The 27,016-nt window shown below is 39.0% G+C and overlaps 1 protein-coding gene across 2 annotated transcripts; it reads right to left on the bottom strand.

Annotated features, from left to right (window-relative positions):
* Nucleotides 1-1,374: 1,374 nt before the first annotated feature.
* On the bottom strand, nucleotides 1,375-24,179 carry RNASET2 (ribonuclease T2). Of its 2 annotated transcripts, none has more exons than XM_051811176.1 (10): nucleotides 24,049-24,179; nucleotides 19,691-19,795; nucleotides 17,218-17,284; nucleotides 12,546-12,601; nucleotides 11,569-11,626; nucleotides 10,700-10,770; nucleotides 5,650-5,763; nucleotides 3,374-3,419; nucleotides 3,089-3,163; nucleotides 1,375-1,733 (listed from the first exon to the last, which is right to left on the bottom strand). In XM_051811176.1, exons 2-10 carry the CDS (start codon nucleotides 19,777-19,779, stop codon nucleotides 1,542-1,544), a joined length of 768 nt encoding a protein of 255 aa, XP_051667136.1. In that variant the 5' UTR covers nucleotides 19,780-19,795; nucleotides 24,049-24,179; the 3' UTR covers nucleotides 1,375-1,541. The 2 variants fall into 2 exon arrangements, with proteins under 2 accessions (XP_051667136.1, XP_051667138.1); XM_051811178.1 differs by lacking the exon at nucleotides 24,049-24,179 and adding an exon at nucleotides 23,373-23,506.
* Between the last annotated feature and the right edge of the window lie 2,837 nt (nucleotides 24,180-27,016).

The following is a 27,016-nucleotide window of genomic DNA, read 5'->3' as shown; positions in this document are numbered from 1 at the left end:
AGGCTTAAAAAAATGCATGGAAGCCATACTATCTACTCTGCTGCAGAGGTAGGTCATTTCTGAGTCTTGTGTGAATCTGCTGTCTCCCTTTGGCAAGAATCAGCTTTACCTTTGAGCCTCTCACTGTGCAGGCTGTTAGTGTCTGTGTCACTTCCTTTTAAAGTCTGCCCTTGAAGTTACTGGCTTTCCTCAATTTAAATTAATGCACTACACTTCAACTGCAGAGAACTTATACTGTATATTTTATCTCCCTAGGAATTATTTGGCATTATAAAAGAAAATATATTTTATACTGCAAGAACAAAGGACTAAAAAACTGACAGCATTCTGTAATGGGAAGGTAATAGAGTCAAATGAAATGTGGTAGAGAAACGGTGACAGTAAAAAATGAAAGTAAACATGAATAGTTTCTAAACCCCCCAAAAATAGCAAATTTATTTCTAAGACTGCATTTCATGTTTTCACAGTAATATTCTTCTAACAGATGGTTCCCTGAGCCATAAGTGTCTGTCTTTGAAAGACAATTTGAGACACACAGAACAACACAGCACTGTGTAGAGGACGTCATTGAAGTTTGGTCCCCTTTGGAAACATCCAACTTTGTGTCATGTTACTGATTATTATGGAGTACAGATGCACTACTGCCAACATTTGCACTTTTTACTGAAAATCCTGTAGCATTTATTGTTTCAACTATAAAAAGCTGTTTCTTGGAATAAAGTGACTACACGACAATCTTTCATATAGAAGTGTAGACACTCACACTTGTGTATAATGCTAAATGTTCAAATACAACAAAAAATTAATAACAACACATTTCTAGGGCCTAAAATTTTCCTATATTAGCATTAAGTTCTAAGATCAGTTGTTCCTCAAGACTGTATGGAGCTACTTTGCAACAATAATCAAAGAATAGGTAAGGCTACAAATACAGTCTTCCTGGGGTCTTTTAGGCAGAAAAGCCCAACCCTGGAGAACTTCACTTCACTAAGAAGTTATACGAAAGTTGTCTTTGGTCAGCTGTGATCCCTGAGTGAGGAAAGGTTTAACACCTCAGAGGACAGTGTCTCTGTTCTGCACTTCTGGAGAGCAAATTTATGCAAGGCAGCAGGTATTATGTCTGGGAATGGACCTCCAGACAGGTCTCAAAGTTCTTTTTGTTTACAGTACTTTCTTCTCAAGTAATTGTCATCTCATCTTAGAGAGACAATCATCCTTTCAAAACAAAGAATTACATAATTTCCCTGAGTCATTGGTAAAAACCAAAAGTGGCTAAAGTGGCAGACTTAACTGCAAGAGAAATTAAGTCACAGTTCTCTTTTGAACATTGATTCAAACCATAAGCAGGCAAAAAAAGCCAGACAAAGCTACAAATCATATTCCAATCCCGTCATGTCGACCATTCTCCTTTAATGGCAAAAGAACTGTGTTTTCCAGCAGAAATCTTCACAGTATGCCTGTGATATGGACAGGGGGTTGTAATATTACAATAATTACAATTTTTTGTTGCCTTTTAAAAAGGTTTTCAAACTCATATGGCTTCATTTGTGATCTTGGACCTCTGAAGGATAATAGGTTGGGAGAGTATCATTGCAGACAGACAACTCCTCAGTTCCAAGCTTCAAGGGAGCCTGCATTGCGTTGGATCCACCCTTCAGTGCTGTGCAGTTTCTTAGTTGCAGTTCTTTGGTGAAGCAGAATTCAATCTGGCCAATTGTCTGTGCTTCTTCACCCTAGAAACATGAGGGATAGGATCAGCTTTATGGGGAGAAGTGCAGAGAAGCTATTCACCTTAATGATGAGTTCTGGTTGAACTCTGTGAATATTGAAGGGTACATAGCAGGACAAGAATTGAAACAAATAAAATTCTCCAAAAGTGAGAAAAGAAACTCAATTTTATAACAGCTTTTACTGAAAAGAATACAAAAGCAAGCTGTCAAAAGGAGCAGAAATGTCATTTTTGGACTAAAGAACAGGCTAGGAAGAAAAATATTGTCCATGAATAAAGCAGGCAGGCACAGCAGCCTCTCATGTGGCAAAAAGATTACATGAAAATCCCCCTAAATGCTCAGGTCTAACAAAGATTATGTGGAAAAAGACTGGTTTTGAAACAACTAAGCAGGACAAAACATATGTACAAGATAAAACTAACCGTGGTGAGGGTTTTTTTGTTGTTAGTTTGGGGTAGTGTTGTTGGCTGGGTTTGCTTGTTTTGGAGGGTTTTTGTGTGTTGGTTTTTTTTTTTTTTTAAGAAACTCAAGAACAGCAAGGGTGCAATATGTTTCAAACATCAAAGTACCTCCATCCTGTACTTTAGGCATGGACAAGGCTGAAACTCTGAAAAGGATAATCTTTAAATAACTGGAATGTACTTTTTAATTTCTCTTACCCATTACCTTCAGCTGTTAAGCACAGGAGACCCAAGCTGTAAATTACTTTCACATAATTGGGGCAGTATCCCAACTGTACTAAAAGCAACGGCAGAACTACAGTGAACAGAGCTAGAAACTGGGCTTGGCGTTAGCTCTGTACTTCTTTAACATCAATAGGTGGGTGATATTCAACTAATATTCCTTCGTTGCTTCAAGTAACTCACTCTTGTTGGCTTTAGTAATTTGCTATTAAGCTTTAGCAGGGGGAGTGAAAAGTGCTCAGCTACAGCAACACCTCTAGCATGATGGTTTCAGCATTCACACAAGAGATGTCTAAGTTTTTTAAGACAAAGAGACCTTTAAAACCCAGTGCTCCCACTTTCTGGGAGCAAAGGTAGTAAGTAAAGAATGGACACTTCCTGCAGTAACAATATTTCTGCATTAAGACTGTGGTAACAATAACATAAATCGAACTCAGTGGTGCCAGTATGTAAGCAATGTTTTTATAAACTCAACTCCAAGAATCAAGCAATATCTAAACTGGAAAGAGGTGCATACACAAGGAACACCTAGACCTAAATTTCACCATACTGAAGATTTTTTTTTTACTCTATTTTTGCCTTTTTCCTTTTAATAAAAATGCTTTAAAAAATTTTTTTGGTTTTTTTTTCCATTTTGGAAAGTTTAGGGAGTGTTTGTTTGTTTGGGGTTTTTACCTCTTCTGGAGGAAGGCATTGGATCTTGGGCATTACACCATAAAACCTTGTAAGAGCTTCCTTTATGGCAGTCATCTGAAAAATTAAAAAGCTTATAGAGACTAATGTCACAAGCACATCTTCCAACAGCTCCCACACCTGCTAAGCTCACACAAACTTTTAGAAAAGTACAACCTTAAAAAACAATCCAATTTTAGAAAGATCACTTGTTCTATAGAAATTAGTTGACTCCTGCTGAAAAAAGTGCATGCACATGATTTTGTTTTGTAAAAGATCACCTCTTACCTTGTAATACGAACTGCTTGGCTTTATCCCAGCTTTCAAGAGACAACTGAAACAAAGATAAAACATTTTTCCATGTTTCCTGCAAACATACCTTCATAATCATTAAGTAAATCAGATAATCTCAAGGAGAATTTGGCATTACAGTGATGGGGAGCAAGGGCAACTTGTCTTCCATTCTTTGCCAGGCCTAGGAAAGGTTCCCCTTTTCTAAGAGGCCATTTACCATCTAACTCAGTAGGGTCAGGAAGAACCCTCTCACCTGCCTGAATCTGAGGAGCTGGGATAGCTGAGCCTTCAGGTATCACTGGGGAAAGGGACTTGCAGAGTGCTCTGTTCAGTGCCAGGCAGGGCATGCAGTTTAATTGCCTCCTTTCCCTTGCCTTGAAACAACTCTGTGTTCCTGCCACCAGGAGGAGACAGAGGCAGACTCGTGAGGCTGCTCTGGGCGCTCTCATAATTGAACACTGGGTGGGCTTGCTGGGGTGGGAGGCACAAAGCACGCTGGGAGAAGGATATGGTGGGTGAATCTGGATCAACATTAATGTCAGGGCAGAAATGATTCCTAATAAATATGTCATTGAAAAGAGAAGTTGTTCACATAAGAGAAATGAGGTAACATTCAAGAACCTCTAGCCTGGACACCCCTTCCTTTGGATTCAGTCCTGAGAGGAGTCCACATTTCCAAGTTGACAAGACTCAGGACCCAACATGTGATGAGTCTCTGTGTCCCAGCTTCTTCTCTAAGGAGTGGCTATGGTCAGTATCTTGCAGAATTTAATTCATAAGTGCTGATAATGCTCAATCCTTCCAAGGTCAGGTTCAGCACAGGGAAGACTTTACTCAACAGATGAAAGGACAAGCTGCTTTACATAGTCATTTTACACTGGATATAAGGAGGTCAATAAAATAGACAGTGTTCTGTTAATTCTTACAGAACTCTGCATGATGTCCTCTTTTTAATAATTTGCTTTTAGGAAACAATTTTTTAAATCACTAACATTAAATTTTCTCATTTAAGTATAAATGTAATACAGTGAGAACACTGACAGTCTTCATTCTTTTCAGTAAAGATAACATTAATTATATTAATTTTTACGATGGATAATAAGCTCTGAGCAATTAATTTCGACATGCTTCAGTCTCTATTCTTTTGCAATGTTGCACATGCTGATGCAGAGTCAAATAAACGGTCACTGCACCATCTGTACATGTTTTAGTCACACCATCACAGCTACTTAGGCAATTGGTTTATCAGACATTATTAATTTTAACACTACATATGACATGCTCTTAAGCATCATGTCTACAGAAACCTGTTTTTAAAACACACCTACAAAAATGGAGGCAGGAGGGAAGAAAGACTTATTTCCTTTGTGCATATGCAAACTAAACGAGACTTTGATTAGGAGATTTCTTGGACAAGACACTGACAGAACATAAACAGGATTTTTCCCTTTTGTTGGGTTGTTTTGTTGGGCTTTTTTTAAGGTATGTTTTTAGATACGAAACAATTTCCTTTCTCAGATACTGTCTACTAATACAGATAGACAATCCATGACCAAAAAATTTAAGTCAAACATTCTCTCGTCCATACCAAGCACTGATCAGGAAAGGACTCTTTCTGGCATTCACCTGCAGTCAGAATGCATACCTACAGTGCTTGGACAAGCCACAACATTCCCCATCAAGATTTTGAATCTGGAATGGCCAGTACTTTGGAACCATGAGGAGGAATCAGTCCCTAGGACAAAGCAAGAGTGTCATATTGGGGTTGTTGGAAAGGACAGCAGAGGGCTGCTTGCAGCAGCTGAACACTGCCCTTCAGAACATCCTGTCTTGCTGTCACCTCTCAGCCTTTTCCCAGGATGTTCTGCACAATTTTGCCTGCAGCTTTTCTCTGAGCAGAGCACTGTCTTAAAAACAAGTGTTTGGGCCTCAGTATGACTCAGAAGTGTGGGCAGCTTCGTCACTTAATTTAGAATTTTACAGGTACCTCAGCTTTTGGTAGAGAGATATAGCCAACACAGCTTCTCAAAAATCTACTGGCTCACACTGCCTACAATGATGCTGTGAAGACAGTGTTGGCTTACCAGACTCTGATATGACCAGAGACATGCTTCTCAGAGTACACAACCCTTCTTCTGAATGTCAATATTAAAAATAATTTACAGTAATTTTCCTTCTGCCATCAGATTTAGACTTTCATTTTAGGCTAGATTTGAAACTTTTAGAAACTGTTTGAAATAAAAGGCAGACCACCAAGTTCATTTATGTACCTGTTGAGATCAACATGCTGGTAGAGTTCCAAGGCTTTACCAAAGTATTTTTTCTGAGAATTGAGGACCTCAAGTGTGGCTGCACAAGTGCCATGTTTGTCCCACTCATGTTTCCTATAAGACAAAAGCAAAACTCAAATTTTAGAAAATATTATTTGCATACATATATGCTGTGCAAGCTATTCATTATATTTAAATCAAGTATCTGAAAGGCTACACATGTGAAGTAGACACTGCACACATATAAAAAGCAAAACCAAGAAAGATCACTCCCACCATTTCAATTATAGCAACATCCAAATATTTATGAAGTAAATATGTATCATGCTCTTATGATACAGCAATCTCCCAGTGTATGGCAAAGAGATGTTTGGAGGTCAGAATGGCAAGAATTTGCCTAGAAAACAAATATCTCTAAACGTTTTATGTTTCAGTCGAGACTGAGGTCACTTTGTTTGTTCATACTGGAGAAGGGGAGACTGAAAGGAGACCTCATCACAGTCTACAACTTTCTCTTAAGAGGAAGAGGAGGGTCAGACTCTGATCTCTCTGGTGACCAGTGATAGGACCTGAGGAAATGGCCTGAAGTGGTGTCAGTGGAAGTTTAGGTTGGATATGAGAAAAAGGTTCTTTGCTGAAACAGTTTCCCCAGGAAAGTGGTCACAGCACCAAGCCTGACATAGTTCAAGAAGCGTTTGAATGATGGTGTGACTCTTAGGGATGGTCCTATGCAGAGCTAAGGGTTGGACTTGATGACCTTTGTGGGTCCCTTCCAATTTGACATATTCTGTGATTCTGTGAGTCTTTTATGTCAAATGCACTTTCAAAGCACTAAAAGTTTTTCAGAACTCAAAGGATTAAGCCTTACTCTGGGTGGAACAGAGAAACTGCACAAGCTGCTAAAAACAAGACTTTAGTATTAACTTTTACTTTGGTCTGTGGCAGTATTTTCATAGGGCTGCTCTCAAGTCTTGCTCCTAGTCCATCATCAATTCCTCTAATAGCAAGGAACACAGTGCAAAAGAAAGAACTTCTTACAACTTTATGGCAAACAAATTCAAATAGGACAAAAAATGGGTAAAAGCTAATCATATATTTCTATCAATTCTAAAGTCTACTGAAAGACTAAACAGCATGATCTTTAATAAGATTGCCTATGGATTTCAGGTGGGAGTCTTTTTTTTTTTCAATTCTTTCTTTTCAAATTTCAAATCACTCTTCACAGTGCTACTTTATTTTGCAGTACAGCCATGTAAAAAAAGCATAGAAATAATTATGCAGATGCAGCTAATTCTGACCATTCAGCACAGGCATATCAAATTCCATCCTCACCTCTTCCTTGTAAATGCAAACTGAAGCAGTTAGGATATGAAGGAGCTACAGGTACCAGGGAATAACATAAAATAGTTTGTTTAGAAATCAGAAGAATTGATGTCTCAATGTTACTCACTGAGATGCACCTAGACCACAGTAAGACAAGCTAATTCTACTTGAGCCTCAGCTCATGGCGGGGCGGCATATGGACACAGAACACAGCTACCAGTGTTCACAAAGGCCACTATCCTTCCACAACTCTTGTGCCTGTGAGATAGGCAGTCGTACAGAGTACATATGCCTACTGTGAGTAACTTCATGGAACATTTTTCCTCCCTGTAGGACACAGGTGCTATGGCAGGTACACAGCAGTGGGGCTTACAGCACTAGATTGGGTTCCACTGTTACCATATTTTCTCTATGGTGCTGCTAAGAATAAATGTTACACTTGCATACCTCGGAGATAAAGTCCTACAAATTAAGTCTCAGAGAGCTGCAGAAGTACAAAGGAATGAAACTGGTATAACTCAGCTGTGTGGAAAAGAAGACAAACTTCAAAGAGATTTTGTTTCCTGTTTTGTACAACAAGGACAGAGCTTCCCAAAGAACAAAGTCATGCAGATGGGACAAAGTCAGGAGCATATCAGGTGGGTCCAAGGATTAGAGAAACCATCCAGCTTGAAGACTGGCTCATTATTAGGGTAGAAACAAAGAAGGTGTGTAAAACACAGCTACAAGTGCTGCCCACAAAATCTAAAAGACTGGGGACACCCAGCTGTCCTATAGGTTAAACACAGATTCCTTCTTCTATACCATATGTATAAATATAAACCATCCTGAAAGGAATTCTCTTGCACTAGAAATTTTTATTTGGTCCAAAAAATATTAACTACCATATAAGGGATGGTTTCAGTTAATTACTTCTGAGATACAAAGCACATATTAGTCTTTGTCCTATATTAAGGTATTTTATCCTGTCCAATTCAAACTCTTGGATGACAATTTTCACAGTTTGTAAGTTAATAAGGTGAACAGACATGTGTCATTACCCTTACAGAAGTACCCACAGCCATCCTCAAATCACCCTTTTAAGCCATGGTTGCAGTTAGAGGCAAAGAGTCAGGAAGAAACATATTACACAATTACAGCAGTCATGGGAAAACCCTGATATGATACGCTAAGATATTCAATACCCTTTTGCTTGTCACTGCTCATGGCCTTTACCCAATTAAGATGACTTTAGTTTACAATAATGAAAATCATGAATAGTCAGTTTTACTTTCTGATTCTCATTTCTACTGTAGCAGGTATCATAGAATCATAGAATCAGCTGGGTTGGAAGGGACCTCCGAGATCATCAAGTCCAACCCTTGATCCACTACCACCGTGGTTACTAGGCCATGGCACTAAGTGCCACATCCAGTCTTGTCTTAAAAACCTCCACGGACGGAGAATCCACCACTTCCATGGGCAGCCCATTCCAATGCCCGATTACCCTCTCTGTAAAGAATTTCTTCCTAATATCTAACCTAAACCTCCCCTGGCAGAGCTTAAGACCATGCCCTCTTGTCTTACTGATAGTTGGCTGGGAGAAGAGACCAACCCCCACCTGGCTACAACCTCCTTTCAGGGAGTTGTAGAGAGTGATGAGGTCTCCCCTGAGCCTCCTCCAGGCTCCCTCAGCCTCTCCTCATAGGACTTGTGTTCGAGTTCCTTCACCAGCCTCGTTGCTCTTCTCTGGACCTGCTCCAGCACCTCAATATCCTTCCTGAACTGAGGGGCCCAGAACTGGACACAGTACTCCAGGGGTGGCCTCACCAGTGCTGACTACAGTATATACTACAGTTTACACTACAAAGTTGTTTTAGTTCTTTTTTTATTTTAATTTCTAAGTAAATATAGTATTTTAACTGAAGAGAGATGTACAGTGGGCCCTTACTGGCTTTCAGTTGTCTTAAAAGCTTGCATTTAGAAAATCTGCAGTTACAGCTTCCAATTGCAATGCACTTCTGATAGGGAGTGAATTACTCTGTCAATCAAAATATTAGTTACAGTGTTAGAACCCGACTTCTGTATTTCTAATTCTACTTCCAGGTATTGAAATAAGTGTTATTTGCTAGCCTTGAACTGAAAGGGAAAAAGTTTTGACTGTGCCTGTTCACAGTAGCTGCCTACCAATGTTCATCATGGCTAGGCTTCGCAAACGAAGATTTAGGAAGGCTCTATCCACATTTGTTACAAGCACGTTGGTGTCTAATGAGGCCAATACGAGATAGACATGTCCGATTGCAAAAGGCTCAACATAACTGGTCTACTCTGGCCTCAAATCGGGAGGCCTGAAGACACACCATCTATAATGCTGCTGTTCCCTTTGAGAACGCACGCAGGATCACTCTCGAGGACAAAAGACAACACAGAATGAATCATGTCTTGCAGAATATACCACCTAAGGAGTCTTTCTGCTGTGCCTACCAATGTACTTTGATAATAAAATAAGGACTGCTATGCACACAGTTTTATGAACAGATAGGTGGTCCGGGCACAGGAGGTGCTAGATTTACAACACATTTTTCTTATTCTAATTCCAGGAACAGTTTAAAGTGGCATAAATCTGTGCTACCACCCAGGAGTCATTCTCTCCCCAGCACAGTGTAAGAAGAGAGGACTGCAGGGAGGAAAAAGTGAGACCACCACTTTTGACAGCTGCAACTTTAGGTTGCCATAAGACACTTCTAGGACTAGTTTAAGACTCTGAGGACAAGTGTCTTCTGTAGAGCAAAGACAACACTAGAAGAATTGCATGTTCCCTTCAAAGCTTTTCCCTAGTGACACAGGGAAAAAGCAGTCATCCAATTAAAAGGAAAACTTACAGGCACTTCTGGTTGAGATGGTTTTAAATGCTATTACCTCTAGCTATTTGCTCTGCTTCTCATCTGATGTTACCGCTTTCACTGTAGATCTGGAAAAACAAATTGCACATCTATACCTTGGCTGGTGCAGCTCATGGCTCAGCAAATTCACTTGCATGGCTGATGATTTTAGTTTAAAACAATGCGCTCGAACCAAAGCCTGTGCCAACTAAAATACACCAATACTACTCTCTGGTCCAAGTGCCTGATTATTCAGAAGCCAAGAGAAAAACAGCAGAAAAGGAAAAGAGTACTGTTGTCAAAGGAGATCAAAATCTCCTTCTCCCTTCCCATGAGTCAAGCAGGTTATCTCTAAATAAATCCCGAGCTCTGATTTTAGGCTGCTAGGAAAGTAAGTAAAAAGAGAGAATTCTGTAGGGATGTGGCTAGGATGATTCAGTGCATTCTACTTTTCTATTTCCTCCTCTGTGAGGAAGCCTAAAAGGAAAGCTCTCTCAAGGCTAGCAACACAGTGAATCTAGCTAGGAAAAGAGACCTGGAAGCTTCTCCTGCAGCTAGCTGTGATATCCTAGAGTGCTACTGCTATTCAGATTTATTGTGTTGACAGCACCTGTTTCTCTTCCCTGGGGACGAAGGGAGGAAATATTTCCTCACTAAGTTTCATTTCTCCAAAACCTCTGCCAGAGCCCTCTCTTCAACAGCTGCATTTTACAAGAAAAAAGATTTATATACTAAATGAGACTGACAAGACACACTGCCTCCTGGACACTGTTTCTCACACACATCTCACCTGAAGAACTACTCAAATGGATTTTTTATAAAATAATATCCAAAATGTTTTGTAGGTTTGTTTTTTTTATACTCACCAGAACTGGGTGCGATTCAGAGACGAATGAAGCACATCGGGCCAATAGTGTCTCATGTCTGACATAAGATCCTAAAAAAATAATCACAATTAATAAATGCACCTACAGTGTTGAACAGCTATGTCTCACACAATCTACACACATTAATACATTTTCTATAACTGAAGCCTCATCTTTTGACATCCCCAACTGAAACATTTAGTGCAGAAAAAGGTCCTTTTCCCCAGTATTCTGAAAATGCTGTTGGGGGAAACAACAGATTGATACACCTACCTAAATATCTGAATGCACTTATACTGACACAGTGCCTCAAAGTAGAGATTTTCCTTCAACTGTCCCTGCAGAAGTTGTTCAAACATGCAGCTTTTCACATTTGTCAGCTCAAATCTCTTATCCCTGTTTACAACATGTGAGTGAAATAAGGATTTTTTTAATCAGAAAAAGAACCTAAAAGGACTAATGCCCTAGGAGAAAACACACAGAACACTGTACTCTTAACTCTTTTATTTTCTGAGTTCTGGCTGCGCCGTAGAAAATGTAAAGAGAGATCATCAACTGACTGTAATCTCTTTCACAGGTACTTTTTGCCACTGCAGATCCACCATGTATGTGGATATGAGGATATGGTTGAACGAGTCAAACCACATGTCCACAAAATCCAAGTAGGCACAGCTGCTAATGATCACAAGCACTGCAATTTCAAGTTGTACCAGAAGCACCTAATGAATTTCTGGAGTCCTTAAAAAAAAACATACCTCTCAGCAAACATTAAGAGTGAAATGTTATAAGCTACAGATTTTGCATGTAGGATGTGCAAAAGTAATTGCAGTCAGCTCTGCTTGGTATGTCTTTTTGTTTTAAATACATACCTTAATCTCAGTGACATTGAAATGCCATGTCCTATTACAGTCTTCACCTTTGTCAGGCCTGGGGAAGCAAAAAATAAAAAAGTGGAAAAAGGTGTCTCCTTACTCACTAAATGTAACTAATAGGATTCTATTTTGTATCATTGGCGGGAATTTTAAATATGCAGGATTACAGCTGGAGAATTTACTTAAAAATGCAAGTAACCCATCAGAATCTATATTCAGGATGTTAATTACGACCAAAAGATTTCTCATGATGAAGTTCTTTCTTTGGCCTTCCAGTCCCTCTCATTCCGTGTAAAAGTCAAATTGGTGTGTCAATGATATGGAGGGACCTTGCACATGACATCACTGGTGGCACAAACAGCACTGACCTCCTCAACTGCTGCACCAGCTGATGCTTCTGCAGTATCACTAAGACTCCCACAGGGAATCTAGTCATAAATGCTGTTCACTTTTCCAGGAGGCATAGCTTAACAAACTTCTGTGCTGCTTTTTTACGTGTATTTGTCAGGAAAACTTTTGAATTGCTGCCATTGGCACCAATTTCAGTGAGTTGATTCCTTTAAAACAAATTGTTTTTTCCTATACTTTTGCAATACTTGTACTGAGTTAAGACAATTAAAGCCACAAGCAGTCATGAGATATTTACAAATTCTGTGTACTCAGAAAAAAAAAAAGGGTAAACTATACTTCCCTTTCTGGTTGAGAATACTACCAATCTTATAAGGAGATGTATAAATAAAATACTCGTGGCAAGAGGATTTCAGAAGCTCAGCAAGTCATGAGATACAGAAGTGTATTTCAGTTTTACGTCAAACCACAGGGTTTTGATTTTGTTTCAAGGAATCATAAGAACAGATAGATTAAGACAAAAACAAACAAACAAAACCAAACCAAAACCCCAAGCCACCAAACATCCTGGTACAAGATTTGATTTTTCTTTTCCCAGCTGAAATAAAAACACCCTATGATCATACCACAGTCCATGGATTGTCCAGTACTTTGGAGGGTCTTGACAATCATTAGCAGTCATCTGCAGAAAACAAAAATACAGAATATTTGTTGTACATGTCCACTGGTTTAGAGGGAAAAAACCAAAACCTCATTCACTGATGGTCCAAGGTTCTAGTGAGACATGAGAACTCTTACTATACAACTTTTACATACAAGAAACTGGTGCACCCCAGTTACTTGAAGCTGTCATAGATTATGCCACTTAGCAGAGACAAACTGGCATGAAAATTTTGAAGAAGATCAAGTGAATACCAGGAGATATCCTGAACACACAGTATAAAAAGAAGACAAAGGACAGTTGTGAGGTAATAAAGAATAGGTTGATCCATGCTAAATTAATGGAGCTTTATCAGCATTTATCATATTCCAGGTGGCAGCTCCCTGTATTTTTCTTATCACCAGATCTTTTCAAGAAGTGCAGAGCCATTAAAATAAAAACTACCAAAATAAAATACATTAGACAAGCACAAAACCTTCTTTAAGCATTCAGGATTAGTTTTATTTTTATATTAAGAGGAAAAAATACAACAAATAGATTAAATAGGTTGTTTATTCCTAGTAAAATGGCAAGAATTTATTTTTTAAATATTTTGACTTCAGGGACAAGAGAATAGAGAGAAGAGGAAAGACTATATTCAGTCCTATAAAAACAAACAAAAAGCCCCCAATCAAAACTATTGATAATATATGAGAAATAGCCTACACATTATTATATGAGAAATAGCCTATACATTATATTGTTTAGAGCAGAGACATATTCCTGAACAAAACAAAACAAAAAAATTTAACTTCAAACATCATAAAATACCATTACTGTATTTTCCCTGATTATTCTGCTTAGTAATTATGGCTCTTTTTGGTAAACATTTTCTGCCATTAACTAACAACCTCCTCAGAGTTTCTTTCCCCATAATGATAGGTTTCTCCTTTTTGGTTCTGCATCCTGTCTTAATTATGCCACAATGCCTTTTATGAGATGCCAGAGAAAGAGTAGAGTGCAGTGAAGAGCAAAGACAGGCCTGTAATCTCACTAATTGCCTTCCACATGCCAGAGGCCAGTGGCAGCAAATATGCAAGCTCTGCAAGACTGTCTTGTTCTGTGTCCATTTCTTTCCTCTCCTCTCTTGCCACCAACAACAGAAGCAATTAAACCCAGCAAGAGTTTTTTTTCCTGAAAGAAGTATTTTGAACAAACACATATTGCAAACTCCTAAACAATATTGCTCCTGTCATGACACAAGCTTTGTGGAGCTGAAAGAGTTTGGCTATCTAGCCCAAAATACAGCACATTAATAGCCAGTGTCCTGCTCAGCTGAGGATGGCAACAAGAACAGTTCAATAGTACTCCTTATCCAATCTTTAACTGCCTTTCTCAGGTCTTTCATGCTAATGGAAAACTCAGAGTATTTTAATTCTGGAATTAGTTCTCCCCTATTCAGGCACTCATTAGCAGTTTCTCCAACACATTTCATCAGGCTCTTGGTGTTACCCTGTGTGTTGGCAGAACTGAGCGGTCAATGCAACCTAAAACACATCAGTTCATGCCTCACGTGCTTTGGCCAGCTTCATTCATCCTGCTTGATAATTGAACATATCAGTTCAATGCAACCTAAAACACATCACATGCTTTGGCCAGCTTCATTCATCCTGCTTGATAATTGAACACATCAGTTCAATGCAACCTAAAACACATCACATGCTTTGGCCAGCTTCATTCATCCTTCTTGATAATTCTAGCCTTAGTATTTTTCCAATGTTAATTTTAAATCAAGATCATAAATCAAGCAAATGCTAGTCTGAAAAGCTAGCTACCACTGCCTGCTTCTGCAAAAACACTTCTTGACAGCCTTCCTGTTTATCATGGACTGATTGCTGGAGGATTAATTCAAACTCAGGCAACCGTTGACTTGAAACAAGGGCACAAATATGTATTTTCACAGAGATATTGGACCCCAGAAAGCCTTATATATCTAGATCAATTTGAAAAAGGAACATTGTTTTCTCCTGTTTTAAAATAGTATGATAATCAAAAAAATGCAAATTAACTATACATGATCTATAAAACTGAGAAAAGTGCCAGTAAGACTTTAAAGCACCCACCATGCTGAGAGGGAATGTTGCAGCAGAGAGCTTAGCCTATTTGTATCAGCAAGACATTGCACAAACAGCATGTGCCAGAAGCGTGGAAGCTTTTTTCACCTCTGGAATGCCAAAAAAGTGAAAACCCATCAAACTGTCACAGAAGTGTTACCTGTTGAGCTGCCCCAGTTACAAGTCCCTTGGTACAGAACCTTGTACAGACAACAGAGTAGTGCTACTGGATCACGTGGATACACCCAGTTTAAATAAAAAGTAAGCTTCTGGGAAGTGAAACATTTAATCCTGCTCTCCCTTCCAACCACCCTGCTTAACTAAGCCATCTGTTTAATGAAGATAAATTTTAAGTGTTATTTTGTAATGATACATCACAACTGCTATGAAAAATCCTTGTGGAGAGAGCTTACCTCTACAATTTCTCTCCCCCAAAGAGTGTGTAATTATTCCCCTTCCCCCTTCTCCCCACCCCCAGGGGTAAAACAAACCAATGAATGAACCTAAGGTTGCTGAAAAAATTTAGGAGGAGGGAAATAAAACAAATTTACTTCTTGTTGAACACATTTCTAGCGCAAGCTGATAAGTTAAAACCTTTCATGTGTTTATCCTCTCAAGTACATACTATGTAGGAAAGAGTCTATAATCAGACTCCTTTATACAGGAAGCATAAACTAATAAGTACTTTCAGAAAGGAGTGTCTCAAAAGTTTTCTACATAAATGATATGAGTTTTGTAGTTTGCTTCACACAGCTATTTTTCCTTTCAACTTCATGTCAACAGTTTTAATATGAAGAATGACAGTAAAAATATTTACTCCCTGAAACAAAACAGTTATCATATATAAATAAACCAAACATACAGAAGGATCTACATTCCTAAAAAAAAAAAAAAAGGCCCACAGCTGGATTTAGGAACTGCTTTTATGTAACAAAAAAAGCTGTTAGGGGACTACAGTTGAGATTCTGTTTCTTCATAAGACTCAGTGATGTGAAACTGGGAAAAAACCTCACAATTATTTTAATTTCACTTTTTCTTCACTTCTTTGAATGGTTCTGTTTACCTCTTACTACAGAAGATCACAAGGAATCAACCAAGTGGAAGAATGCCTACACTTTCTGATGCTCAATATCTTCAATTATTCATTATAAATTCACTGGAAGGTTATAAATGTTATTTGTCAATTTACCAATAGCACCACGCAGGAATTAAGAGGAGTAGCCAGCATAAATATATAGTGGGAAAATTGGTTGGTAGAGGTTTGATTCGTTGGTTGGCTTGTGTCTTAATTTGATTTTTTTTTTTAATTGTTCACATCTCATTCATGTAAGCAAGGGTTTGCACTGCTACTGACTGAACACCCACTTGTGCCAGGCACTATAAAATCTTGAACACATCTCTGCTTGAAGTCAGTAAAAATGATGTTTAATCAATGGAAAATAAGACACATATTGCATCAAATCAGTCCTTATTTCCCCTCAAAAACAGGCAAGCAAAAAATAAAAAGAATGCTGGTCTTGGTCCTTGGCCTCAATCAGTCATGCACATCTGAGTTTTGTTGTTGATACTTGCCCTCCACATTTAAGTAATGCAAAGTACATCTACTTCTCCTCAGATATTTGGTAGTTTGTGACTTTTGCTGCTACTGCTTTCATATGTATTTCCAGAAATAGGAATGAGAAATAAAAAAGTACAAAAAGTACCACAAAAAATAAGACTCTAATATAGTAATAAGCTGAAGACACCTTTTTGGCTCCAGAGACATTTGTCTGAAACTGAAGCACCTCCATTATCCACAAAGTTCATTATCGTTGTGTCATTTACTGTGATCAGTAAATCTGATCATGTCTTTCATTTAGAAGTATTGCATATTTTTAACTTCGCTGTGTGAGAAGAGGCCTCTGAGCATTTCCAGCACAGGAAAAGTGTTCTACTTACCAGATAGTAATAGGCATTTAATAGCAGAAGGGACACAAGTAGTAGACCTCTTAGCAGTGCTTTTGACAGACATATTTTGGAGGGTTGAGTTTTTTTTTGCTTCCCACCCCTCAAATACAGAAAAACTCAGAGACACCTGCCACAACAGCTTTATAGTTCTCTTTTTCCTGACCGAATCAGTATTTGATGAAATCACTGACATACTGGAGCCCGCACTACAAAGGTAAAAAACTTATTGTGCAGCAGACAGTTCATGTACTGGTCTGTTGTCTTCAGTCAAACAAGGCAGGCAAGTCTTCTTATGGTCTGGTGAAAATCTGGGATTAACTTTACGACTAACAAATTATTTAACAAGCTTAGCGTGCAGTATGTCCTACACTCACTACTGTATCTGTAATGCACCACAACCTTGTCCTGTTTAGAGTTGCTCTGGAGTGCAGGGGAAGTAGTAAGAGTTGCATCAAGATCAGCCAAAGCCTTTATAAAGATATAAGGGCAAAAACAAGATTAAATGCTTAATGGGCTTTATTCATTCTATTTTCACACATTTATTGTCCAAGGCTACCTTTGTTAGGATAAAAGAGAATAAACTACAAAAAATCTCACCTTACATACAGTCACTGGCCAATGATGAGCAAGATAAAGCTTTTTCCAGGTATGAGGGTGGTTGTCACTGGAGAAAGACAAATTTATTCTTCCTCAAGCATTTTAAAAAGAACTAACAAAGAACTAACAAAGCACAGAGAAACATTGTAACTAGAAACCTGCTAATACCCCCCCCATTGTTAAACAAATTCTCCTTCTGGCACTCTATGTCCATATGTTTTCCATTTCCTAAATATAGAAGAAATACATTGTTCTGTTTTATATTTAGAAGAGCACTTACTGGCACACTTTTACAACAATAATTAATACTTTCTAAAAAAGGTGTCTTTTTTAAGGATGTTAAGAATCTTCTAGTTCTTCTTGATAAGCATATTATCTGGGGGAAAAAGTGTACAGCCTTCTTGGAACTGTAACTACTCTTCTAGAAAAGAAAGATTACAACCAACCACAAATAATGCAGTTGACACTACAGGAGATGCAACTGGGTCTTGCACCTCCCAACTTTTAGATTAAAAAAATCCAAAAAAACCCAGAATAAAAGGCAAAGTACAAACCATAAACCTCAAAAATGTTGACTTTCTCAGTTTATAGATACTTAATTCAAACAGTACCTTTTTTAAATGCTTACTAAAAATTAAGTAATTTTTCAACATTTAACAAATGATCAAACTATGACAAAGTCTTAAGGTTAGGTTGCCTGAGGAAGAACCAAAGGATTATTGTGTATTTTACAAGAGCATATCTGTTTCAAAACCTCTTAGAATAAGAGATCTGTAACTCACAGAGGTACCAGTACTATCTTATTCCTATGCAGAGGTAAAAAAAAAAACCTTCAAAAATTTGTTCGAAGAGTGTTGGAAGCCTTTATCATGACACTTCTACAGAGGTATTTTCCAACAGTTTGGAGCAGACTTATTCTGGTTAAACTAGAAGTAAATAAAAAGCCTGTTGCATCAGACACTAGATTTAGCTATTAAGCAACCACACAAAGTGATTAAACATCAAATGAGAAAAAAATCAACAGAACTGTAAATTGTTCAAACTGACAGCATTATGTGCAGAACTGTCAAAATAAATTGTTATTCTCTGGAAGCTAATAGTCACATGTCTGTCATCAGTTCTTGCCAGAGGTTATATTACAAAAAAAAATAAAAAATGGGGAGGTTACTTCTTAACCTGAAAAAGTAGGGAGCATCCTGTATTCCATCACTTCTCAATTTTTTTCGTCTGTTTTTTCTACTTTGCAATGGACACATTTTCTCTTAAGCATTCACATGTATTTATGTTTTTTAATTTAGGAGAATAGCTCTGACCAGGCAGAGCCACAATGAAAACTATTAACAATTCTCTCTGGGTCTTTACTCTTGCTGTGCAAACTCAAATAGAAGAATTCCTCTATATTGCAGAGCAGTTTGCTTCCTTGCTCAAAAAAAATCCTTCCTTAGGAAAGATCTTTCATCTGTCCTTGAAATAGCAGCTGAACTTCTGCAATGTTACTCATGCCAAAACAAGTTCTCCTAGAACACACATTTTGGCTAAGGATAGGTCAGAAAACTGTACTTACTAAACAAAGCAAGTTTTGGAAACTTAAGCTCAGAACTGGAATGCAAGGAAAGCCATTTTCAATACCTATCCAGCTTCAGAGGTATTTCCCTTTCTTTTGACCCGAGTTATCCAGCGCAGCTCAGGAACGTGCTTCTAGAACTGCTCCTGTCGCCAAGATGCCAAGGCACAGCCTAAGCCCTGGCGATTCAGGAAACAGCAGCACAGTGTCTAAGCTACCTATCAGGGGCATTGCAGCTATTACATGAAGTTCAGCACTGATCTAGGCACCCTTAACCAGTCTTTTGCCAAAGCTTTGAAAAGAAGGTGAAAAGTTTATTTCCTCATATAATGCAATAGGAATTTGAGCTTTTACCATAGAAGGCTGTGATTTGGGGTGTGGTCCACTGGTATTAAAACTCAGATTTTGCTAAGTGCAGCAACCACCAAAAGGCTGTGCAGCATTGATCCAGCCCCAGTTGGGATGCCATATGAAAAGGACTTTTAAATCACCGGAACAGAGAAATGAGCAAGGAAGAAAAAAAGATATATAATGAAACAGTTCATGCCATAGGGATGATCACAGTTTTTTTGTTATAGGTTTCAAAATTATTTCCGATTTTTGCCATTACTACACCACAAGTCTAAATGACTTGTTTAAAACAAGATTGCACAAGTTTTAAGTGCAACAAATGTAATTTAAGTTTCCCTCTTTTTTCGTGCTGACACATTAATAAATGTAAAGGTTTTCTTAGGCATGATCCCTGCTCCTCCAGTTAATGCAGACACCTCATTTTAACAGTCACTTAGCAGAAGAATAATGCATCAAAAATAGCACATAATAAGAAAGTTTACCTCATTAGAAGTTAAACCATTCTGATCTGCACTTAAGAATGAGCTGTCAGACACTTCTTTTTAATGCATAACTTACCTTTGAGTGAATTTATCTGAAGTACACCAACAACATAGTGCCATAGAAAACCAACCCAGAATCCAACAGTGCAGCTTTGCAGGTTTCATTTTGTTAATCAGATAGCTGTAAAAAGGTGTTAAAAGAAGAAATCTGTTACTTATAGGCAACAGGGTAACTCTAGGCTAGATTTACAACCATGGGTAAAATGAGGATCTCACAGATTCACACAGAATCACAGAATATGCCAAGTTGGAAGGAACCCACAAGGATCATCTAGTCCAACTCCTAGCCCTGCACAGGATCACCAAGAGTCACATCATGTGCCTGAGGGTATCTCTTTGAAGGTTGTGCCTGATTCCCCAGCTTGTATGCTAATTTTCATAAAGTAATGGCATCAAGGTTGAGATCATAATTTCTTTTTTTTTCCTTTACTTGCACACAGTGCCAATAGAGCCACCTTCCAATAAATAGAAATACGTAAATCTTTTACACAACTGCATTTTAATTTAAGACTCTACTTGTGGTCAGTTTAAATGCCTGAAGTGATTCATTAAAGAAATTTTGAACTTAATATTGAATATTCATGTTGGATTGAAAAAGGCTGATCTTAGAAACATACAGGAACCCAAAGATGATGTCCAAATTCTCTCCAAATGCCAGCTGACTACTAAACTGGTATTAAAAAAATTTCTGCTAAAACTAGATTAGTTTCTGTTCTTATTATAAATCTGACATAGCCTCTATGAAACCATGCACAGTTTGCCTACTAATGGACCTCAAAAATCAGAGGATAAAAAAAATCAACTTAATCTTCACCAGTAGAAGGACTTTCACTTGGCACAGGTCAAAAAACCCCAACCATCTTCTGTATCTGCCAGATATTTCACAGCATTTCCAATGCTACCTCCTAGAAACAGATGTGCACGTGTGTATTTACATGCAGTTATTAAAGCCTCACCAAACCTACTTTCCAACCTTCTCAGAACAAGAACCTTAAAATAAAGCACTACAAGACACTGCATGTAATCTAGGTGACCCTTCTAAGACCACTCACTACACAAGTCATATTCTTTTTTCTATGAAGGTTTTTTTAATTCATCCATGTAATAGTCAAATAAAGCCTGTTTTGACACCAGTAAAGACATTGGTGATTCAGTCATTAAAGCTAACTTAAGAAAACTCAGTGTAATTTGGACCCACAGCTCATTATAAACAAGAGTCCATTTTCTCACTGTTATTGCATGGCTCTGGACCCAGCTTGCAGGCCCCTCACAAGCCCCACTCTGCAGTTCCTCAAAAGTCATGGCTGAGCTGAAATCAGTGAGGCAGCCTCCCAGCTTGCAAAATGTGTGGAGATTTCAAAACTCCGTGAAGGGTTTGGGCAACAAGGAATAACGACTAACCAGCTAAATTTATCAGTAGGTTTTGCTAAATTGTAAAGAAACTAACACTTTTTAAGACATTCTTCTATTTCATATATTAATGCCTCTCTAATTTATAATGAATACATTATCTAGGTACTTAGCCTAATAGAAGATATTAGAAGATAAATATTAGTTGCCAACTTTTAATTTTCTGATCATTTGAAGTGTGCTACTTGTAGAGCAAAGCAATCAATAATGTAGAACTGATCTTTATCAAAAGCTCACCGAAGCAAGATGTTGTATTAAAGAAATTCCTATACTCACACTGTGTATAAAAAAAAGTCACAAATAAGTAATTAACTGCTGTGTATCCAATTTCCCCAAGAGTTCTGCATTTTAAGCGATCTCCACTCACATCACTCGAACTGCAGGAATTAATGACGTGAGAGTCTCCCTTATAGACCTGTTAAATGATTTCATCTACTATTATTTTTGACCGAAAACCAACCAAGCAAGACTACGTTTCTGCATGATAAATTATGTACCCAAGATAAAACACTGAGAGATGCAAGGAGTGTAAGATTCTGTGAGATTCATGTAAGATTCTGCCCTACCTATAAAAAGCAGAAAGTACCACTGAACAGACAGTAATGCCACACATCACCAAAAAAGGCTGCATTGTACATAAGTGTGGAAACACCTTAAGGAAATAATTATGAAAGCAAAATAAACCAGCAAGCATTATGCCATTTCTTTTGCAAACTGGTATGAGTTAAGTTGGCAGGCAGGTAGGCAGAAACTTTTTTTCCACTGACTAAGCTGAAAAAAGTATCAAGCCAACTACCCTTCTTTCTCATAGGACTCTTACACTTGATCAAAAAACGACCTGGAACAAAGGTGGCTTCAAAAAATGCTGCTATCAGAACAATGGAATGTGCTGATTTATTCTGCATATTGCTCTGCACCCTGCAGCCAGAACATAGGGACTACAGAGACAGTGAGCAAAGCTGAAAGCCCCAATCTCTAACTTTTACCTTTTTCTCCACTGATAAGCAATAAACTCTAACGTTTTAGCTCGGAAGACAATACTGCAGCTACCACAACTATCATGACAAACTGAATGATTTACTCAACCTGACCTTTTACTGGACTGTGACACTGATGGTGAAAGGTGAAAAGTGCATCAATCTCACCAGAAAAGCACCCAAATGATGCACATTTGAGGAAATACACATCCAAATTAAAACTATCTTAACAGCTAAGCTGTATGAAACACATCTGTTTTTAATAAAAATTGCTTCTGTTTGCTAAAAATTGCACTAGGTTACTAATTGCACAAATACAAGAAAGAATCGATTTAACAACTCTAACACCAATTCCTCTCTAATAAGAAACTGGGATTTCATATATGAAAGTTAAAAAAAAAGTCATGATGTTCCAAAAGACTTCATAATGAAGAAAACTTAAAACTTCAAAATGAAACCTGCACACATACAAAAAATTATTATTTGGAACTAGGCTACCAAATCATGTTCATTATGGATAAAATTCCAAAGAGTAAGAATAGCTATAGGATGACACTTGGTTCACTATACCTGGAATAGGAATGCACAGAACGTCTGTGTGCCTCTTAGCAAATCAGTCAGGATAAGGTCACTTTCAGCTATGTTAGCATTGTTCCATGCTGTTATCAAAGTTATCTGCCAAGACTTATAGAAGACTACAGTGAACTAGAGGAAATCTTTCTTTAACACATTCACCACAGTTTGAACTCTAATATACCATATTGAGGGGACTACTGACATAGCACATGCTTCTTTGGGACACTAGCGATTAGTCACCTATATTCTGCTCCCATATTTTGGTTTTTTGCTTTTAGCAACTATTTTGACTAATAAACCCCGGATTTATATAAAATTTCCAGCTCTACACTTTAATTCAGCACATAGAACCAGAATAGAGAAGAGACTGCAGAAGAGCACTCAAGCATCAGCAGAGGACTCCCATGGCTATCAGATAGCACAGAGGCTGCTAAATGTTGACAACAATGTCCACAGTGAGACCTAGGGCAGATAGCCTAGAGTCTAAAGGCCCAAAAATGAACACCCAAGGTTTTGGTCGCATCCCAAACAAGGCAACCCGCACTGCCTCTGCCACAACGAGTCAGACAAGCCGAGTAACAACACCGTATACCAGAAGCATTAATTTAATTTATAACAATGCTCTTAGTTCCAGCAAGTTTTACTTCCACAGTCGACTCCGAGCTAACCATTCATCCCAAGCACGAGTGCTAGCCTCAGTAACTACAAAAAGCACTTTAAAGAAGCAATACTCACGTCCACTGCCACAGCAAGCTTTTTAGCATTACTTCCTCGCTACTGTTCTTGCAAAGTACAGTTCAAGGCAGAACTCGAGCCGCAGTGGTTTCAGTGGCTGGCTTCCTGGGGAAGTCCCGAGGGCGGCGCCACCTCGCCTGCCTCGCACACTGACACACTGCTCTGCTCTGATACGAGAAGTAACTTCCCGACACCATAAGCGCTTGCTGTAGGTCATTACAGAGGCGTTTTCCCAAATTGTAAGAAATGCAAATCACCCGAGCACCGGAAGCGGGATGCCCGCAAACGACGGGTGCGTGCCAAAGCTAATGCCAAGTGTAAAAAGAACTATTAACAGTCTTCCCAGCTCTGAGAAATGCTACCACGCCTTTGGCTGACTTCCGATGTGCTACACAGGGAATTTAAGGCATAGAAAACTAAACCTAACATGATTTGAGCCCGTTCCAGGCCTGCAAGTCCCACCTAACTTGGCGCAAGTAAGAATCTCACTGGCTTCCACAGACACACCTCGGGCGGGCCGAACACAACCTGCTCCTGCCCGGCTGCCGCCACGGACACGCAGCCCCACGGCGGGCAGGGGACTCTCAAATCCGACCTTCGCTGCCTCGCGTTCAGACCTCACCACACCTCAGCCCCCGCTGCGTGTCCCTGCCCGGAGCCCCCCCGCCCGCGTTACCTTCCGCCCGCCGCTCCTGCCCGGCCCTGCCCGCCTGGGCCGCCCGGGCCGCTCTGCGGGCCGCGCACAGCCCCGCCCCGAGGCGGGCGGGACGGCCGAGGGAGCGGCACCGCCCTCGCCACAGCGGCGGCTCCCTGCGGCCTGGCGGGGATTGCCGGCTGCTCCAGACCCCCAGCCTGGGCGCTCGGGGGGCGGTGGCATTCCCGCGGCATCCTCGTGGCCAGCCGGGCGCCCCGGCGAGCGGGTCCATGTGAGAGCGGGCAAGTCAGGAGCGTCGGGGGGCTGCGGAAAGACAGAATCGGTGTGCGTGGTTTTGCTGTTTTGGTTGGTTCTTCTTTAGCATATTCTAGGCTTTAGTTGTAATTGGTTTCCTACCGAGAATTTGTGCAGCACAGAGGTCTTCGAGAGTGCAACGAGGACTCCACTGACTAATGCAAGCCCAGTAAGGGGAACAGAGAAATGCTGACACGGGCGTCTGTGGCGCGCTTCTCCAAAATAGTGAGGGAAGTTTGAAAAGCTAACACTCGTGTTTGAAAACAGTAGCAAGTTTCTAAGGAAGGAACCCCAAGGGATGAGTCACAAATGTTCCAGGCAGGACTTGGTTTACTGTTTTCTCAGCGCTATGGTAAACTATGAAACATATTCTGGTCTCTCTTTCTCTGCCAATGTGTGAATCATAAATAAAAAGCGTGATTGTTAATCAACTTGTATAGTTTTGGACTAGGGGGGATATGTCACAGCCATCCTCTATTAAAGCACTTGAGAAATATGTGGGCAGATCTGCTTCCACAAGCAAAACAACATTTGTTTTAAACAGATTAATTACAGTCTTTGTAATAAAATCTTTGTTCAAAGTCTCAGGTTGATTCACTGGTAAAATTTTTAAATTATGTTTACACATTTACACCGTAAGAAGAAGGATGAGGCAAAAGTAATCTCTTTGCCCACCTTTCTGTGCAAACATGAAAATGTTTTGCTGGATGGAATGAGTGATCCATCTGCTGTTGTCTCTGACAGTGTCTAATAGGTATCAAAAGTTTCAGAAATTTTGTTGAAGAGTTAAAAATAGTGAAGCTTTCCAGATCCTTGTATGCAGCACTGCTCTTCCTGCTGCTGAGGACATTACAGCTCCATCTGAAGTCTTTGTCACTGCCCATGAAGAGTCAGTAGATAAGGACACTCAGCCTGATTTTATCTTTGCAGACTGGAGGTGAAAAGAGTGGGCTGTACTGCACGAGCATTCTAGCTTGCAAGGTCTTGGACTCCGGTGTTGTGTTTCAAGGTGCAATAGGGAATTTGCTCTCTGAGGTTGCCAAATTAACACTGCACTTGGTGAAAACTAAGCCCAAAGACAAGTTTCCCATTAATGTGGTTTCAGAGAGAGATCCAAAGCTACGCTAAAATACTGTATGCTCTTAAGGTATTAGGACAAGGAAACCATATTTTTATGTCACAATATCATGAAATAGTGCACGTGTTATTAAAGAGAATGTTTTTGAGAGGTATGAGAAAGACGATGGAGAGCTGTTTTGGACAACTGTCTCCTCAAGACTTTCCATTTAATATTCATTTGTGTACTGTGATCTTTTATTTCTTTATTGGCTTATCTCCTGATGGCTATTAAAAATCATGATGCTGTGACTAGAAGGTGGTGGAAAAAATGAGGAAATGTCAGAATATTTGAAAAGTTTCTTTTAAATTTCATGAAAATAACATTTTCCTCAAAAAAATTCTCAATAAATGTAGTAGTATCCTAGATTTCTGAATGTTTATATGCTGAAATGTGTGGCCTTGAAAAAAACCCAAACAACCCAAAATGAGGTTGGCATGATTCATCTTTCTTAAAGATTTTATATTAAACCCTTCAGAAGAATACATTTTTCCACCTTTCAGCGGTTTACATTTAGATTAGAGTTTAAGAATCCAGACAGAGACTTTCAAATTTTGTCTCCCTGACACAATGTGTTGTTTTGCTTTGGTTATTTCCATTGCACAAATAGAACAAACAAATCCAGTTAGACTTTTTTCCTAAAAGTGTGTTAAGAAAACATTTACGATACTCTGAGCAGATACACACATTTCAAAATATATGTATATTCTCATGTCCTAATTTTAAGTCAATAGATTTAGTGCATGCATGATTTTTTGAAAGCTTAAATTTCATTTAAATTGTGTTAAGAGCCCGTGTAGCAATGTGTTTCCATGATTTCCATAGGGGTTGACTTGGGAATTACATACATTTAAAATGGCAGCACTTCCTTCAAACATGAGACAGCTTGAGGCTACATCGCAATAGGAAGCTGAACTGTAGTTTGCTGCCCTTAAGGTGATGAATATTAACCTAAGGATTAGTCTGGTATTTTGCAGAGCTTGAAAGGGGTTATCTGTTAACTGGATTCAAAATATTCTACATGTATTTGAGAACTTGAAGCCACTGTAACTGAAATGCTGAAATGAATTTTACAAATTATAATCTAAGTCTACTGACTTTTTTCCCTTTGCTCTAGCTTTCCTTTACCTATATCAATTATTTTGTCAAGTATGTTTTGTCTTTCCATTAATTTTGGAGATCTAGTGGACAAATAAAAAATATAACTGTAATGCCATACATTATGTTTATGCATTTATTATTTGTTTCTGACACGGTTTTGAAAAATTATACTGAAAGGATTGCTGTCTTAAGAAGTGCAATTTTGTAATACTTTAACACAATTTTGTACTGAAGTCAAAGACCGCTAATGTTTCCAAACTTCATGACTTCAAAATTGCAGTGCTATATTCTTTGGGTGGCTATGGGAACGAACTTAAAGCTCCAGCAGTACCTCCCGTGGGTTCAGCAGAAGCAGAGCAGAGTAATGAACACCTGCCTGCGCAGGCTACGCTGGGTATTTAGGGCATCCCTGAAGAGTCGGTGCACACTTTTTAAAAGCAGCCTCCAGCTGCGCCCTGCCCCACCCAGGAGCTGTAC

Source organism: Manacus candei, unplaced genomic scaffold, assembly GCF_025592945.1.
Source record: "Manacus candei isolate 608988 ecotype Guabito, Panama unplaced genomic scaffold, ASM2559294v1 h1tg000081l, whole genome shotgun sequence".
NCBI classification, from domain to species: Eukaryota; Metazoa; Chordata; class Aves; order Passeriformes; family Pipridae; genus Manacus; species Manacus candei.
This window is presented reverse-complemented; position numbering and strand designations above follow the sequence as displayed.

What these genes read in the sequence shown, in the direction of transcription:
- RNASET2 (XM_051811178.1), bottom strand. Translation starts at nt 23,401, where the DNA reads ATGCTAAAAAGCTTGCTGTGGCAGTGGAC. An exon ending in CAGCATGTTGATCTCAACAG is followed by an intron (nt 3,420 to 5,649) that starts GTACATAAATGA and finishes TCTTTGTTTCAG; the next exon opens with TTGTCTCTTGAAAGCTGGGA. An exon ending in CAAGCAGTTCGTATTACAAG is followed by an intron (nt 3,164 to 3,373) that starts GTAAGAGGTGAT and finishes TTAATTTTTCAG; the next exon opens with ATGACTGCCATAAAGGAAGC.